Raw genomic sequence first — 16,614 nt, forward strand, 5'->3', positions numbered from 1 at the left:
TCCCAGTCCACCACTTGAGAATAGGAATGGGGTATCCTCCAAAAGTTCCATCAACCCCACCCAGCATGGCCAAAGGTCAGGAATGATGGGACTTGTAGTCCAGCAATATCAGGTGGGTCACAGGTTCCCTATTCCTCCCCTAAAAGCTATGCTACACTCCAAAAAGTGGCCTCAAACCCAAAGCATGGAGAACTGATATATTATTGTTTATCAGCCATGGCAGCTGAAAGGGCCCTCTAAAGTCTGAGGCAACAGGGCACAGGCTATCACCTTTCTGCCCCGCTTGCTTGCTTCCCCAAGACATGATCTGGCCTGCTACTCGAGAAAGCAAGATGCTGAACGAGGCAGCCTGGGCGGCTCATCTAGCAGCAGCAGAGCAGTTTTCACAGCGAAAGCGGGTTTCTTTTTTGCCCTCCCCTGTCCCACAGGAAGGAGTTCTGTGAGATTTGTGTGGCCCGCGAACGCCAGACAGACCGACTGTACATCTGCAAGAAGTTTCTCAAGAAAGACGGGCGCAAGGTGCGAAGGGCAGCCAAGAATGAAATCCTCATCCTGAAGATGTACGTGTCTGAGATGGGGGTTTAGGAGTGGGGGGGGATGCTGGGAGTCATCCACACTTGCCCTCGCTCTGCCACTCTCTCCCGAGGAAACCTGATTGTGGGTTTTCCCAGGGAAAGTGGCAGGGTAAGCAGAATGGGTGGGGTAGAAATATTTTTCTTACCTCCCCAAAGTCCCTTTTCCAAAGGTCCCTCCATCCTGCAGGCAGCCCAGGTTGGTGTGTCTGTGCCAGTGGACTCCCGGGTGCTCCCTGGCCCTCATCTGTGTATAAAGCTTGTGTGTTTTCTCTGCTGTTCTGGGGAGAAAGAAGCTGTGCTTCTGTAAATCATAACACTCCCCGTAGCTTCTTTTCAGCAAACTGCCAAGTTGACAGGCTGTGGAGCGAGTTCATGGCCACCGAGCCAGAGTTAAGCTCGCAGCTAAATGTTCAGTTATAGCAATGCAAGTGAGGCGTTGGAGCTGGGGAGCTCCAGGATTGTGAGGAAATGAGACAGGGAGACTGGGGGACATGAAAGGAGAATAAAAATACTCACGAAAGCAAATGCATCAGGACAAAAAGGTTGCCATCTGTTGTGGGGGGGGGGGTTCCACGGGAAGGCTCCTCTGGTGAGGGAAGGCTCCTCTATGAGGGAAGGCTCCTCATATATCATAAGAGAGATGTTAATCTCTCTTATGATATATGGTTTGAAGGCTGGTCGGTTTAAGAAATATTTTGTAATTAGGAAATTATATACAGTATGTGGGCATATATACGCACTGCTGCATTATGAGGCAGAAATTCCACAGATAAAGCTTTCCCTTCACCGGCTCTGCATGCTGAGAAAATCACCACTTGTTGAAAACTGCACCAGGTGGGGTGATGGTGGAAATATATCTATCCTACCTAGTAAGGGCCAAGCAAGGAAACTAAAATCCAGAGCAGAGAAGGCAGGACATCTTGGTGGAATAACCACAAGGTGTGCCAAATGTGAAATGCCTGGTTCTTATACTGCACGAAAGGTGAGGACCCTCTGGCGTATGGGCCAGTTTTGGTTCACCAAATATCCTTCTCGCTCAGCTGTTCCTGGTAAACAAGGAGGAGAGGAACATATGTTGCTCCAGGATCTGGAAGGTGTTTGTATTAAAGCCCTTCTAAAATGGATGGGGGCGCTCCATTTTAAGAGCAAGTTCAGTGCAAACTCCTTTGTGATCCTGGAGCAAGTCTTCTGAAGAGCACAGCTTAGAAAAGGCCTGTGACTTTATGTCATTGTGATGCTAAGTGGTTGACAGGTGGGTGTCAAATCTGTCCCACAAGCTGCAGGACAGGTAGGGCTACCGCCCACTGCGCAGGGGAGGAGGGCTCCGCCTCCTGTGTTACAGCCTAGAAGTGTCCCCACAGCCCCCTCCCTTCCCTGTGGTAAGTGGGTGAATATGAACTTCCCCTGTGTGGTCTGGGGCATTTGTATTAATTGTGTTATTAAATTTATAACAAAGAATTTGTATACTGCCTAATCATAAAAACCTCTAAGCAGCTTATGGAAGATATAAAATGACATTAAAATCATCAGTAACAACCGGGAGTTAAAAATAAGACTTAACAAATTGTAAGTAAAGCCACCAATTACACACACACACACACAAACACCCCCCCCCAAATAAAATTACATATTAAAATACATGCCAACTTTACACATCTTGGCAGCCTTGCTTAAACAAAAACGCTTTTAGCAGACACCAAGAACAATAAAGTGAAGGTGACTGTCTAATGTCAATTGGCAGGCAGTTCCAGAGGGTAGATGCTGCAGTGCTGAGAACTGCAAAACAAACATTAAGTGGCATTTATAATCCCAGTGGTTTCTGGCACTGTGATTGTTTCATTAATATTTTTATACCCCCCAATGTATCACAAAATTCAAAGTTAATAATACTAATAATACTAATACTGATACTAATAATACTAATACTACTACTACTACTACTACTACTACTACTAATAATAATAATAATAATAATAGTTTTTTATTATTTATACCCCAGCCATGCGGCTGGGTTTTCCCAGACACTCTGGGCAGCCCCCAACAGATTAAAAACAGAATAAAACGGGGTTTGTGTGGGGTTCCCAAGTTCTTCAGGCTGTGGATGAAACTACATGTGACACAGAGTTCTGTGAGGATGTGTGATTTCCCATACCAACACAGAGTGCAGTTGAAGTGTGAAGAGAGAGGGCCCTTGCCACTTTCTATTCATGCCACACCCAGCCTTGAAAATCATGCCTAATCTGCTTTTAACTGCACCAGGGGGCAGACTCCATGTTGGGGGGACAGAACCTCAGTTAGTTAAGTTTTTTATTGTTTTGCTTGATGGGGGGGCAGCTGCCTCCCTGCCCCCCCCGGCTACGCCCATGCTGTTAAACCTAGCTTTTACAGTTAATTTTGCTGCTAACGGCAACAGATTTCATGCCTGCTAAAGACAACCTTAACTTGAGGTGCTAACTGCCAAATCATTTGGAAAATATCCCTGTTTCTGCTTTGTAGTTGCACAGCCTGACTCATGTGAGCACTCACATAACTCTCACCCTCATTTTGTGCTAGCATTTGCTAGGGGGAAAGGAGGAATATTAATATTTCTCTTTAAGCGAGTCTCCGTTTCTGCAAGGCAGGTAGATGTAAAAGAAAGAAAGAAAGAAAGAAAGAAAGAAAGAAAGAAAGAAAGAAAGAAAGAAAGAAAGCCTAAGGCAGAGAGAGCCAAAAGGGAAAGGTGGCAGCCCCTCACCTGTTTCCATCCCAAATTGCAAGCAGCCAACCCTCCCCGCATCTCTGTTGCCACCATCAAAGCTGTGCGCTTGATTCCCTGCTCAACCTGACATCATCAGAGCTGGTTTTAGCCTCTTTAGACGTCTAAAGGCCAGGCATGCATTATTGACAAGGGCCTTGGGGGCTGGCTGGGATTTCTGCTGACTTAGTCTTTGCACAAATGGTCCCTCAGGTGCAAACAACAAAGCCAAACTGGCAGGGGACAGGCAGCAAGAATGGTGGAAGGAGTCAGATCAGGAGAGAGAGGAGATGGAGGACTGGGCTGGTACTGAAGCAGTTCGGAGGGGTGGGGAGTGGATACTCGTGGAGGGAGCAGGACAGGAGCTCATGCATCTCTGCATTTTTCTTCCAGGGTGAGTCACCCCAACATCTTGCAACTGATTGACACCTTTGAGACGAGGAAGGAATTCTACATCATCCAGGAACTGTAAGTTTCACTGGGAGGTGTAGGCGTACTATGACATGTCAGGCACAAATGTGCCCAAGAAGCAGCTGGTTGAGAGGGCAAGGAGCCCTTCCACCTGCCCTGAACGTCATCATCACCCTCATCCCACCTGAAGGGCTTGGGGCAGGTTAGAACAATTAAAGTACAATGTTAAAAGCAGTTAAAAACAACTTACTATCACAGAAATAATGCCAGTGCCATTTCAATTTGTGTAAAGCTGATTAAACCATGCTAGGTGTTTGTGTGCGCTTGACTGGGTATTGAGAATTGCTTGGTTGGGCTGTGTCTTTGAACTCTGATAATGCCTCTCACCTGCCAAGTGGAGGCTAGACAGGGGCATATTTAAAGCAATCTCACTTTGCAAAAGTAACATTTGCATTAGCTGCTCTGCCCACTTTTGCCTCTGAATGTTTGCACATCTCTGCTACTTTTATATCCCACCTTGACTCCAAGGAACTCAAGGTAGCAAACATGGTCCACCCCTTGTCCATTGTATCCTCACAACAGCCCTGTGAAGTAGGCCAGGCTGGCTGCTTCGCTTAAGGTCCCCCAGTGAGCGTTGTGGCTGAGTGGGGATTTGAACTCTGATCTCCTGGGGTCCTAGTCTTTGTAAGAGCAACGTAGGAATCACTTGGGCTGTCACTTTTCTGCAATCCATTCTGTTGTCTGGCTACTCCGAATCCAGCAGTGCCCAGCGGGGAATGGGGTGTGCTGCCCTCTTTCCGTTGATTCCACAACTCACGCTGAATTCTGTGTGTCGCCTGCAGGGCCACTGGTGGGGATGTTTTTGACTGGATCCTGGACCAGGGCTACTACACGGAAAAGGATGCCAGCAATGTTGTCCGGCAGGTGCTGGAGGCATTGGCCTATTTACATAACCTGCACATTGTTCATCGCAATCTCAAGGTAAGGAAAGATTCCTGGATCCCAGGCCTGACATGCTCAGAGTGACCTCCCTCCCTCTGATGGGCCTTTCACTCTTCCAACAAGAGGAAAGGGCCCAGAGGGACCCGGAATACATTTGTACTGCACTGTACCGTTTTCAGGGCTGGGGAGAGATGATGGCTAACTTGTTCACCTGTGTCTCTGCTGCCTCCAGCTGGAGAATCTCATGTACTACAACCAGAACAATCGCTCCAAGGTGGTACTGCGGGATTTTTACCTCTCACGCTTCGAGAACGGGGCCATCACAGAACCATGCGGGACCCCTGAATATTTGGGTATGGATATGTCTTTCCCTTTCCCAGAGCTGGATTAAAAACTAAGAGGCATGATTTCTCCTCCCCTGTACAGCTCTAACTGGCCTTCATGGCACATTGACAGAAACTAGGAGCTTTGTAGGCTGTCCAACATTTCTTTCCTACAGGCAAAAATTCAACAGATAGAGCCATCCTTCTGGCACAGAGACACAGTGACAAAGAAGACATTGCCTTTTGCATTTCTGCCTTCCATACGGCTGCTAACAGCACACCACCTTGGCGGGGGGGGGGGGCTGGGAAGGTGAAAAGCAGCACCTGGGCACCTGCCTCCTAACACCATTAGTTTTGTCTTAACCAGCTCTTAACCCATATGTGTCTCTCCCCACAGCTCCTGAAGTGGTTGCTCGGCAACGCTATGGACGTCCTGTTGACTGCTGGGCTGTTGGAGTTATCATGTTTATTCTGTGAGTTCCACCAGCATTTGTGTGTGTGTGTGTGGAAAAGGTGGGCAGAAAGGAACCTAGGAAAGGCCAAAGCGGCAGTCTCACAACAAGCTTGACAGACATGGTTCGCCAGACATCTGACCCACAGGTACGGCCTCTGAGATTGGCAGACACAAAGCACAGGGCCTTCAGGGCAGGTCTTCAGATGTTCCTTGAAGACTCATTTCTTCCTGTCTGCCTTTCTTTGGCCACATTTTTTACTGCTGATTCCTGAGACTAGATGCTTCCATATTCTTATTTATTTTTTTAACCACTCAACTCTAAACATTAGGAAGAACTTCCTGACAGTAAGAGCTGTTCGACAGTGGAATTTGCTGCCAAGGAGTGTGGTGGAGTCTCCTTCTTTGGAGGTCTTTAAGCAGAGGCTTGACAACCATATGTCAGGAGTGCTCTGATGGTGTTTCCTGCTTGGCAGGGGGTTGGACTCGATGGCCCTTGTGGTCTCTTCCAACTCTATGATTCTATGATTCTATGATTCTCTACCCCACTGGATCTCCTTTAGTTATATGCTGCCTTGTGAGGCTATTCCCTGAGAGGTGGAATATATGATTATTTCAGTGATGTGTTTGATTCAGAATTGCTTGGGTCCAAGTCTTCTGTTGCCTTGTAATGATTTGATTCACCCCTATTACCTGCCCCCCAAAAAAACAGGCTGTCTGGGAACCCCCCGTTCTACGATGATACAGATGATGAGAACAGCAACAGCCACAACCGCCGGATATTCCGCAAAATTCTGGCTGGGGACTACGACTTTGACTCCCCCTATTGGGATGACATCTCTCTTGCTGGTAAGAGAGGGAGGCCTGGCCAGGACTCTGGGAACTGACTCGATTCTGACCAGACTCCTCTAGCCTAGTCTAGACATGCAAATGAATGAGACAGTAGAATCCCAAGACGGAAAGTGGGCGATTTCAGGCTTCAAGTGGGAAGGACATTGGTTGCTAATATAAAACTCTGCCTGTTTGTTTAAATGAATGAATGAAGAAAGCACACATGGGGAGAGCATCTTTTAGCACAATCTTCTGTGTGGGTTGATTTGGTTAAAAGGAAAACAGATATGCTATAATAAAAGGATAATTCGCTGGATGCCAAGATCCAGGTTTGCGGCAATTACAGTCATACCTCGGAAGTTGAACAGAATCCATTCGACTTCTGAAATGTTCAACTTCCAAAGTGTGGCTTCTGATTAGCTGCAGGAAGCTCCTGCAGTCAATTGGAAGCTGCGGAAGCTCCATCGGACTTTTGGCTTCCGAAAGAACATTCAAAAACTGGAACCCTCCCAGTTTTCGATTGTTCGGAAGCCGAAACGTTCGACTCCCAAGGCGTTCGGGAGCCGAGGTACGACTGTACTCTTTGGCAAGAGAGCCTCAGCGGATTTTCAATCACAAAACATGCAGGACTAATATAAGCCTGGCAGGACAGCTTACTCTATGGTTTTAACCCCTTCATGCATTAATTAGAGTTTAGCATGTTGGTTATATGAGGCTGGGTATCTCACACACTCCTCACTGTGGTGGTCTTCTTTCCACCCCCCAAAACTACATAAGAAATTCAAAATGTATGCTCCTCTTGTTACTTGAAATGGTAAAGTCCATTCTACCACGGAACATGTATTCCAACCTTGCTCTGGGTCACGGAGGGGACGGGGGACAGAGACGACGATTGTTCACTTTCTTTAATGTTTCCCACCAACCACCCTTTTCCTTTCTCCCATGCAGCCAAAAAGTTGGTGTCACAGCTTATGGAAGTTGACCAGGACCAACGAATCACTGCCCAGGAGGCACTGGGACATATCTGGTGAGAATTCACCATTCATGAGGCCCTCCCTGGGCCCTCAACATACATGTGCATGGGGGAAAATTGGTTGCTTATTACATATTGCAGCATTTATTAGATGACTATGAATGAAACTAAATTCTATCAATACTAGCAGGACGTGTGTGGAAAACATGCCTATAATCTGCCCCATTTCTTCCCCATCCATATTTTCCTCCTGCCTTTTATTAACAAACTGAAGTGACTGGCTTAGTACTATGTGTGAACCAGCACCCATAAGCTGTTTCTGCTGAATAAACCATGAACCACAGGGCCAGTTCTACCATTAGGAAGATTGAGGCAATGGCTTCAGGCAGCAGATTCTGAGGAGCAATGGGAACAGCCCTGCAGCTCTTCCCCCCGAGCACCCTGGACATACCCTTCTTTTGTGAACTGAGTGTGCCAGGAGGCCTACCCTGCACCCTCATAACTACCCTTCTTCCTGCAGGTATGGCGGGGCATATTATCCCAATACTAGCATTGAAGTAAGACTAGCTGACCTCTGAACATAGAATAGGAGAAGGGTGCTACTTTGTCCATTTGAGGCAGCAAAATGACTTGGGCTTGCCCTGGCAAGCAGGAAGCCAAGAAAAATCATAGAGAGCAGTGTGGTGTAGTGGTTAAGAACGGTAGACTCATAATCTGGTGAACCGGATTCGCTTCCCTGCTCCTCCACATGCAGCTGCTGGGTGACCTTGGGCAAGTCACACTTCTCTGAAGTCTCTCAGCCCCACTCACCTCACAGAGTGTTTGTTGTGGGGGAGGAAGGGAAAGGAAAATGTTAGCCGCTTTGAGACTCCTTCGGGTAGCGATAAAGCGGGATATCAAATCCAAACTCTTCTCTTCTTCTACTCCTGGTGGTGTTTTTGAGAGAGAAACAAACTGCAAGTGCTGGTTTGCACACGGTGGTGAACTAGCCACTCTCTCTGTGTTCCTGTTCTAGGAAGAGAAGACCAAAGTGGGACTAACAAATGTTACTAATAACAAATAATAATAATAATAATAATAATAATAATAATAGGGCCATAGTCAAACAACACTGTCTTAGTACTGCAGTCCAAGACACACATACATTGGAGTAAGCCCCACTGAAATGAACAGGACTTACTTCTGAGTAGGCATGCCTGGGATTATTCCGCACGTGAGGCATTCCCATGTTTGGGAATGCTTCTTCTATTTATTTATTTATTTATTTATTTTTAATAATTTTATTGAATGATTTATATCACAAAAAACACAACCATACCACCACAAAATACAACTGAGAAATAAAAATTACATACAACAATATTTTGTTTGTTATTTGTTATTTATTTATTTTGGTTTTACTATTCAGTAGTTCTCTTTCAAATCTTGAAGGCTCCTTTTCAAAACCTATCTGCTTGTCGTGTCTGAACACTTCATTCACCTGGAAGTATTCTAGCCAACTAGAAAAGTGATCTTTTATTTTCTCATAACTTATCAATAATAGTTGCCCCTCTTCCTCCCTGAATATTGTGTTATACGTTATCCAGTTCTCTTTGATGTTATTTTTTTTAACAGTGATTGCTTCTAGTGGAGAGTTCCATCTTGGGGTTTTCTGTTCCAAATATCTTTTGTATTTTTCCCATACCATATATATAGCATTTCGTATTGTATGGTTTGAGAAACTCCTATGCGCCTTTATCTTCCTGTAATTAAGATAGCCATGCCACCCAAAGCAGGTATCATGGCCTTCTAGATCTAAAATATCCCAATTTTTTAATGTACACCAATCTTTCAACCAGAAAAGACATGAGGCTTCGTAATATAGCTTCAAGTCCGTTAACCCGTAGCCACCTCTTTCTATAGTATCTATTAATATCTTATGCTTAACTCTTGGTCTTTTACCCTTCCACAAAAATTTAGAAATTTCTTTTTGCCACTTGTCGATACTGCTGGTCTTTCCTATAATTGGAATCATTTGGAATAGAAAGAGTAGCTTTGGTAAAACTATCATTTTAATTACCGAAATACGGCCCAAGAATGATAAATTTAACCTAGTCCATGTTTCCAACTGTCTTTTGATATCTTTCCAACAAGTGGTATAATTATCTTCATATAAGTTAATATTCTTTGGTGTTATCCATAATCCTAAATACTTGATTTTGGGGTAGATTTTAATTTGTATTATTTTTTCTAATTCTCCTTTTTCATCTGGTGACAGATTTTTAACTAATAGTTTTGTCTTGTTTAGATTCAGTTTAAACCCCGCAACTTTACCGTAGCCATGTATTATTTCCAACGCCTTTGTTAAAACTCTGTTTTGGTTGCTCCGTAGTTATAATTAAATTGTCAGCAAATGCCCTCATTCTGTAACTTCTATTTCCCCGCATAATCCCTTTTATTTCTTTTTCCTCCCTAATTCGTTTACATAAAACTTCCAATGTTAATATGAAGATTAAGGGGGATAGTGGGCAGCCTTGTCTGACCCTATTACTGATTTCACACTCCTGTGATATATTTCCATTTATTATTTTAGCTTTTTGTTTTGAATATATTGCTTCAATCCCTTTTATATACTGTATACCAAAATCCATATGATATAATAGACCTTTCATAAATTTCCAGGAGACCCTGTCAAAAGCTTTTTCAGCATCTACAGCCATTAAGACTGCCTTCTTTTCTATTCTTAAATCTAAATACTCTAATAAGTTTATGATGTTTCTAGTGTTGCTATGCGGTAGTTGGAGCATTCTTTGGCACTGCCCTTCTTTGGGATTGGGATGTAGACTGATCTTCTCCAATCCTCTGGCCACTGCTGAGTTTTCCAAACTTGCTGGCATATTGAGTGTAGCACCTTCACAGCATCATCTTTTAAAATTTTAAGTAGTTCAGCTGGAATACCATCACTTCCACTGGCCTTGTTATTTGCAGTGCTTTCTAAGGCCCATTTGACTTCACTCTCCAGGATGTCTGGCTCAAGGTCAGCAACCACACTACCTGGGGTGTACGAGACATCCATATCTTCCTGGTATAATTCCTCTGTGTATTCTTGCCACCTCTTCTTGATGTCTTCTGCTTCTGTTAGGTCCTTACCACTTTTGTCCTTTATTATGGTATTCTTTGTACGAAATGTTCCTTTCATATTTCCGATTTTCTTGAACAGATCTCTGGTTCTTCCCATTCTGTTGTTTTCCCCTATTTCTTTGTATTGCTCGTTTAAGAAGGCCTTCCTGTCTCTCCTTGCTATTCTTTGGAAATCTGCATTCAATTTCCTGTATCTTTCACTATCTCCCTCGCATTTTGCTTGTCTTCTCTCCCCCGCTATTTGTAAGGCCTCGTTGGACAGCCACTTTGCTTTCTTGCATTTCCTTTTCATTGGGATGGTTTTCGTTGCTGCCTCCTGTATAATTTTATGAGCCTCCATCCATAGTTCTTCAGGCACTCTGTCCACCAAATCTAAATCCTTAAACCTGTTCCTCACTTCTACTGTGTATTCATAAGGGATTTGATTTAGATTGTATCTTACCGGCCCAGTGATTTTTCCTACTTTCTTCAGTTTAAGCTTGAATTTTGCTATAAGAAGCTGATGATCTGAGCCACAGTCAGCTCCAGGTCTTGTTTTTGCTGACTGTATAGAGCTTCTCCATCTTTGGCTGCAGAGAATATAATCAATCTGATTTCGATGTTGCCCATCTGGTGATGTCCATGTGTAGAGTCGTCTCTTGTGTTGTTGGAAAAGCGTGTTTGTGATGACCAGCTTGTTCTCTTGACAGAACTCTATTAGCCTTTGCCCTGCTTCGTTTTGATCTCCAAGGCCAAACTTGCCAGTTGTTCCTTTTATCTCTTGACTCCCTACTTTAGCATTCCAATCCCCTATAATGAGAAGAACATCCTTCTTTGGTGTCATTTCTATAAGGTCTTGTAAGTCTTCATAGAATTGGTCAATTTCAGTTTCTTCAGCACCAGTAGTTGGTGCATAAACTTGGATTACTGTGATGTTAAAAGGTCTGCCTTGGATTCGTATCGAGATCATTCTATCATTTTTGAGATTGCATCCCAGTACAGCTTTCGCCACTCTTTTGTTGACTATGAGGGCCACTCCATTTCTTTTATGGGTTTCTTGCCCACAGTAGTAGATATGATAGTCATCCGAACTGAATTCGCCCATTCCCGTCCATTTTAGTTCACTGATGCCCAGGATGTCAATATTTATTCTTGCCATCTCATTTTTGACCACATCCAACTTACCCAGGTTCATGGTTCTTACATTCCAGGTTCCTATGCAATATTTTTCTTTACAGCATTGGACTTTCCTTTCGCTTCCAGGCATATCCGCAACTGAGCGTCCTTTCGGCTTTGGCCCAGCCGCTTCATCAGCTCTGGATCTACTTGTACTTGTCCTCCGCTCTTCCCCAGTAGCATGTTGGACACCTTCCGACCTGAGGGGCTCATCTTCCAGCATCATGACTTTTATATGCCTGTTGTCTTTGTCCATGGAGTTTTCTTGGCAGGGATACTGGAGTGGCTTGCCGGTTCCTCCTCCAGGTGGATCACGTTTGGTCAAAACTCTCCACTATGACCTGTTCATCTTGGGTGCCCTGCTCGGCATAGTTCATAGCTTCTCTGAGTTATTCAAGCCCCTTTGCCACGGCAAGGCAGTGATCCATGAAGGATCACTCATTTCACACGCTAGCAAGGTTATGCTTAAAATTCTACAAGGAAGGCTCAAGCAGTATGTGGACCGAGAACTCCCAGAAGTGCAAGCTGGATTTAGAAGAGGCAGAGGAACCAGAGACCAAATTGCAAACATGCGCTGGATTATGGAGAAAGCTAGAGAGTTCCAGAAAGACATCTACTTCTGCTTCATTGACTATGCAAAAGCCTTTGACTGTGTCGACCACAGCAAACTATGGCAAGTTCTTAAAGAAATGGGAGTGCCTGATCACCTCATCTGTCTCCTGAGAAATCTCTATGTGGGACAAGAAGCTACAGTTAGACCTGGATATGGAACAACTGATTGGTTCAAAATTGGGAAAGGAGTACGACAAGGCTGTATATTGTCTCCCTGCTTATTTAACTTATATGCAGAATTCATCATGCAAAAGGCTGGGCTGGATGAATCCGAAGCCGGAATTAAGATTGCCGGAAGAAATATCAACAACCTCAGATATGCAGATGACACAACCTTGATGGCAGAAAGTGAGGAGGAATTAAAGAACCTTTTATTGAGGGTGAAGGAGGAGAGCGCAAAATATGGTCTGAAGCTCAACATCAAAAAAACGAAGATCATGGCCACTGGTCCCATCACCTCCTGGCAAATAGAAGGGGAAGAAATGGAGGCAGTAAGAGATTTTACTCTCTTAGGCTCCATGATCACTGCAGATGGTGACAGCAGTCACGAAATTAAAAGATGCCTACTTATTGGGAGAAAAGCAATGTCAAACCTAGACAGCATCTTAAAAAGTAGAGACATCACCTTGCCAACAAAGGTCCGTATAGTAAAAGCTATGGTTTTCCCAGTAGTGATGTATGGAAGTGAGAGCTGGACCATAAAGAAGGCTGATCGCCGAAGAATTGATGCTTTTGAATTATGGTGCTGGAGGAGACTCTTGAGAGTCCCATGGACTGCAAGAAGATCAAACGTATCCATTCTGAAGGAAATCAGCCCTGAGTGCTCACTGGAAGGACAGATCGTGAAGCTGAGGCTCCAAGACTTTGGCCACCTCATGAGAAGAGAAGACTCCCTGGAAAAGACCCTGATGTTGGGAAAGATGGAGGGCACAAGGAGAAGGGACGACAGAGGATGAGATGGTTGGATGGTGTTCTTGAAGCTACCAGCATGAGTTTGATCAAACTTCGAGAGGCAGTGGAGGAGAGAAGTGCCTGGCGTGCTCTGGTCCATGGGGTCACGAAGAGTTGGACACGACTAAACGACTAAACAACAACAACAAAGTGTTGCTATGAATGTGTCTCCCGGGCAAAAAGCCAGCTTGGTCATTGTGTATAATCATCTGGAAGACATTTTTGGATCTTTCAGCTAGAATATTTGCATATAATTTATAATCGTTATTTAGAAGTGCGATAGGCCTATAGTTGTTAATAAGTAGATGGTCCGTTCCCTGTTTTGGAATTCATGCAATAAGGCTGTCTTTCCAAGAGTCCAGCATGGTTCCGTCTTTTAAGATGTTGTTCATGATATTTCTTAATGGGTCAGACAGGATGTCCTCAATTTTTTTGTAATATATTGCTTCTTCTAAGAGAGCAACCCACTGTTGTATCATTCAGGCTCAGCCTGACATGCCCATTGTACAGCCTGGACAAGTGTCCACTATTTCGAGACCTATCAGGGTGTACTTATGCTCCTTGTCACTGCAGTTATATTCTGATCTCAAAGAACATACCCAAGTACAGACCACTCTCTGGAGGTGACAGACTTGTGCAGTGGGTATGAATCTGGTTTCCTGCCTAGGACTTTCAATCAGTCCATCTAGAGGGAATATTTCATCCCTCATCCAGCCTCTCTCTGGGGCTCCATAAGGTATGTTCAGGTGCACAGATCCTTGGGAGAGGTTTTTTCTGACCTGCTAACATTTGAATTTGGCAAGACCTTGGGAGGGAGAGGGCCTCCTCAATGGCTGCTCCTAGGTTCTACTAGCAAATACATTTTCATTTAGATAGGCCTTTGGCCCATAAGCTGTATGTAGTCATTGGTGTTCACTGACTGTTTTTTTACTACAGTATTCCATTTGGTAGAGAGGCAGGATACTAACTAAATATGCCTCCCACAACCGTGCCAACTTGCAGGTGTCCCCAGAGCCTTTTCCTATTTCTGGTTCTTGTCTAAGAACACTAGGAAAACCAGGTGGTAAAAACACTGAATTGTCCCTGTATTATTGAAAGCCTACACTCTCTCACCTGCAATTCTACCTTCTTTACCTCTCAGGATATCTGGAAACATCGCCTCTGAAAAGAACCTCAAGGAAGGGGTCTGCGCCCAGATTGAAAAGAACTTTGCCAAGGCCAAATGGAGGGTAAGTGAGTCACATGTCACATGGTGGCGCTGTGGGGAAGGAAGGGGAGTAGAGAGCAGTGGTCAGCCACTTTATTTTAGCCAAAAGGCTGAGAGGCTATTGAAATCCAGCAATTTTGATCAGAGTCCCCTGGCTCCAAATGCAGCTCCCTCACCAGAGGCAGAGTTGGAGGAAGAAGGGCATGGGATCGGTCAAAAATATGTATCTTATTAAAAAACAGCTCATGCCTTTCTCCTGAAATATTACAGCACTTGTGGAAATCAACAAGATTAGTGTCCCATGTGAAGAATGTGTCCTGACCACACTGCATGTGGTCCAGTCAGTCTTAGCTGGAATCCAACTGGGCAGCAACAATTTTGCTGTGACCCACTTGGTGCTGCCTCATGACCCACCGGTGGGTTCTGACCCACAGGCTGAAGACCTCTGATCTAGGCAGTAATAAGAATTATGATGTTGTAGGAAGCAGATACACTGCAGGGGAGTCTAGGGAACCAGGAAGTGTTCTGGGGCACAGACTAAGTTGACATGAAGTGCTGGCCAGGCCTATGGGACCAACCTTTCCATTGTGGCTCTGGCCTCAAGCTCAGGGTGAAAGGAGGAGGATGAGCTAGCTGAGTCTGAGGCTCTTCAGTCTTTCCCTATGCATCAGCAACCCAATTCAATGTGACGTGATGTGTCTTTCAAAGCCAATGGTTCCAGGAAATCTGTAGACAGCTTCCCTGGAACCATTGCAAGCAGGTCAGAGATGGCGCTGTGCTCTGTCCTGCTTACCAGTTTTGGCAGCCTAGGCTATGAATGTCTCTGCCTGTCGTACCCCTTGTCACCAGGAGACTCAGGAAAAATTGGGGGGCTGGGGGCCATTATTTGACATTGCCCTTCTTTTTGCAGAAAGCCCTTCGTGTTACTACATTCATGCAACGTCTCCGGGCTCCCGATGTCGGTGGCCGTCTGCCCGTGACTCCGCGTTCCTCCATGAGCGTTGCTCATGAGGTCACCATTGAGGCACCCAGGCTGGCCGAACGTTTGGAGACTCCATGCACACCGCAGGAGCAGCAGAGCAAGATAGAGGAAGTCACGGAGGCGGAGGAATAATGGCCCCTGCTTCCCCGATCCCATATTCTGATGCCTTCTCTGCTCTTGGAAGGGGTGGGTGGGGTCTGTGGGACAGTAGTTAGGGTAGTTATGGGGCAAGGAACTAGGGAGACCCTTAGCAGTGTTATTCCCTCCCCCCACCCCTGCCATTGGTCAGGAGCAAGAGCTATTTGGTTTGGACAGGCAGGCAACCAAAAGGAGAGATGGACCCGACCCCACAGAGATGTGTATGGGAAGGGAGGACTGAGCATAAGAAATATGGTAGGACAGGGTGGTGGTCAGCTACCCCACCCCCAGCTCCCTGGAAAATGCACCTGTCTGAGCAGAAGGGGGGGAGACTTCTTCCTAGGCCTTCCCCAGTAGTGGGTGCCAGCTGTGCCCCTTGCCATATTGCATCCACCACCCCAACGCAAATGCGGAATGCCTTGCAGAGTGACTGTCTCTCCCAGGCCTCACGGATCCACATCCCACACATCTGCATCCTTGCCTTTGCGATGTCACAATGGCTTCAGAGGAGTTCCCTTCCTCCACAAAGAAGCTGGAAGTATGAGCCAAGAAGGGGAAACCTTGTCCTCCTATTTGCGGGGGCCTTGGGATATGCCAAGCATTTGCAAACATCAGCCAATAATGGAATGGGAAGCAGTTTCAGGCTAGTGAAGCAAGTGTTGGAGAAGAATCCATTCCATGGAGAAAGGATCCGTTTCCCAGCCTTTCCCTGTTCTATTTGCCCAGTCCGGCATTTCACTTTGAGCAGGGGCAGCAACAGCAGCCAGGTGGGAAACTTGTTACAGATGACTGCCCTCCTGGTTTGGATCCCCAACCTCAACCGGACCGTGCAAGGAGGGGCAAGAGAGGTGCATGTCTAAGCCAGCTGCATGTTTTATGAAGATGCTATTTTAATACAGAAACCTCCCAGCTGCCCCTCCCCTGGTGCTGTCTTTCCCCTCTCCTGGGGCAGCTCTGGGAAATAAAAAATAAACAGAGTCTCTGGTTATTGATGATCTCTTTTTGTTGATGGTGAGTGTTATTATTGAGGTAATTGGTACTGGAATCCTTAAACAAGGTGGGGGAGAAGGGCCTATTTTGAATTCTACCCCCCCCCCATTTGTATATGCTTTCTGTTGGCTTGATTATGTAATCTGTAGTCCTGCGATAATGCTGCCATCTTATTTCTTTAAACAGCAGAGGACTCTTCTGGGGCTGAAGCAAGCCAAA

The 16,614-nt window shown here is 45.4% G+C and overlaps 1 protein-coding gene across 5 annotated transcripts in view; it reads left to right on the plus strand.

Annotated features, from left to right (window-relative positions):
• Window positions 1-16,402, plus strand: part of LOC310752252 (caM kinase-like vesicle-associated protein) — a 45,547-nt gene extending 29,145 nt beyond the window's left edge. For 4 of the 5 annotated variants that reach the window (XM_083592250.1, XM_083592251.1, XM_083592252.1 and 1 more), the window contains 9 exons: window positions 429-560; window positions 3,703-3,777; window positions 4,563-4,701; window positions 4,895-5,015; window positions 5,383-5,458; window positions 6,149-6,285; window positions 7,216-7,294; window positions 14,220-14,307; window positions 15,196-16,402. In XM_083592250.1, coding sequence (XP_083448376.1) covers window positions 429-560; window positions 3,703-3,777; window positions 4,563-4,701; window positions 4,895-5,015; window positions 5,383-5,458; window positions 6,149-6,285; window positions 7,216-7,294; window positions 14,220-14,307; window positions 15,196-15,399 — 1,051 coding nt within the window. In that variant the 3' untranslated portion in view covers window positions 15,400-16,402. Of the gene's footprint in view, window positions 1-428; window positions 561-3,397; window positions 3,616-3,702; window positions 3,778-4,562; window positions 4,702-4,894; window positions 5,016-5,382; window positions 5,459-6,148; window positions 6,286-7,215; window positions 7,295-14,219; window positions 14,308-15,195 lie in introns of those variants that run through there. The other variant, XM_083592253.1, reaches the window with a different exon arrangement.
• The last annotated feature ends 212 nt before the right edge of the window (window positions 16,403-16,614 follow it).

Source organism: Podarcis filfolensis (assembly GCF_964270895.1).
Source record: "Podarcis filfolensis genome assembly, chromosome: 17".
NCBI classification, from domain to species: Eukaryota; Metazoa; Chordata; class Lepidosauria; order Squamata; family Lacertidae; genus Podarcis; species Podarcis filfolensis.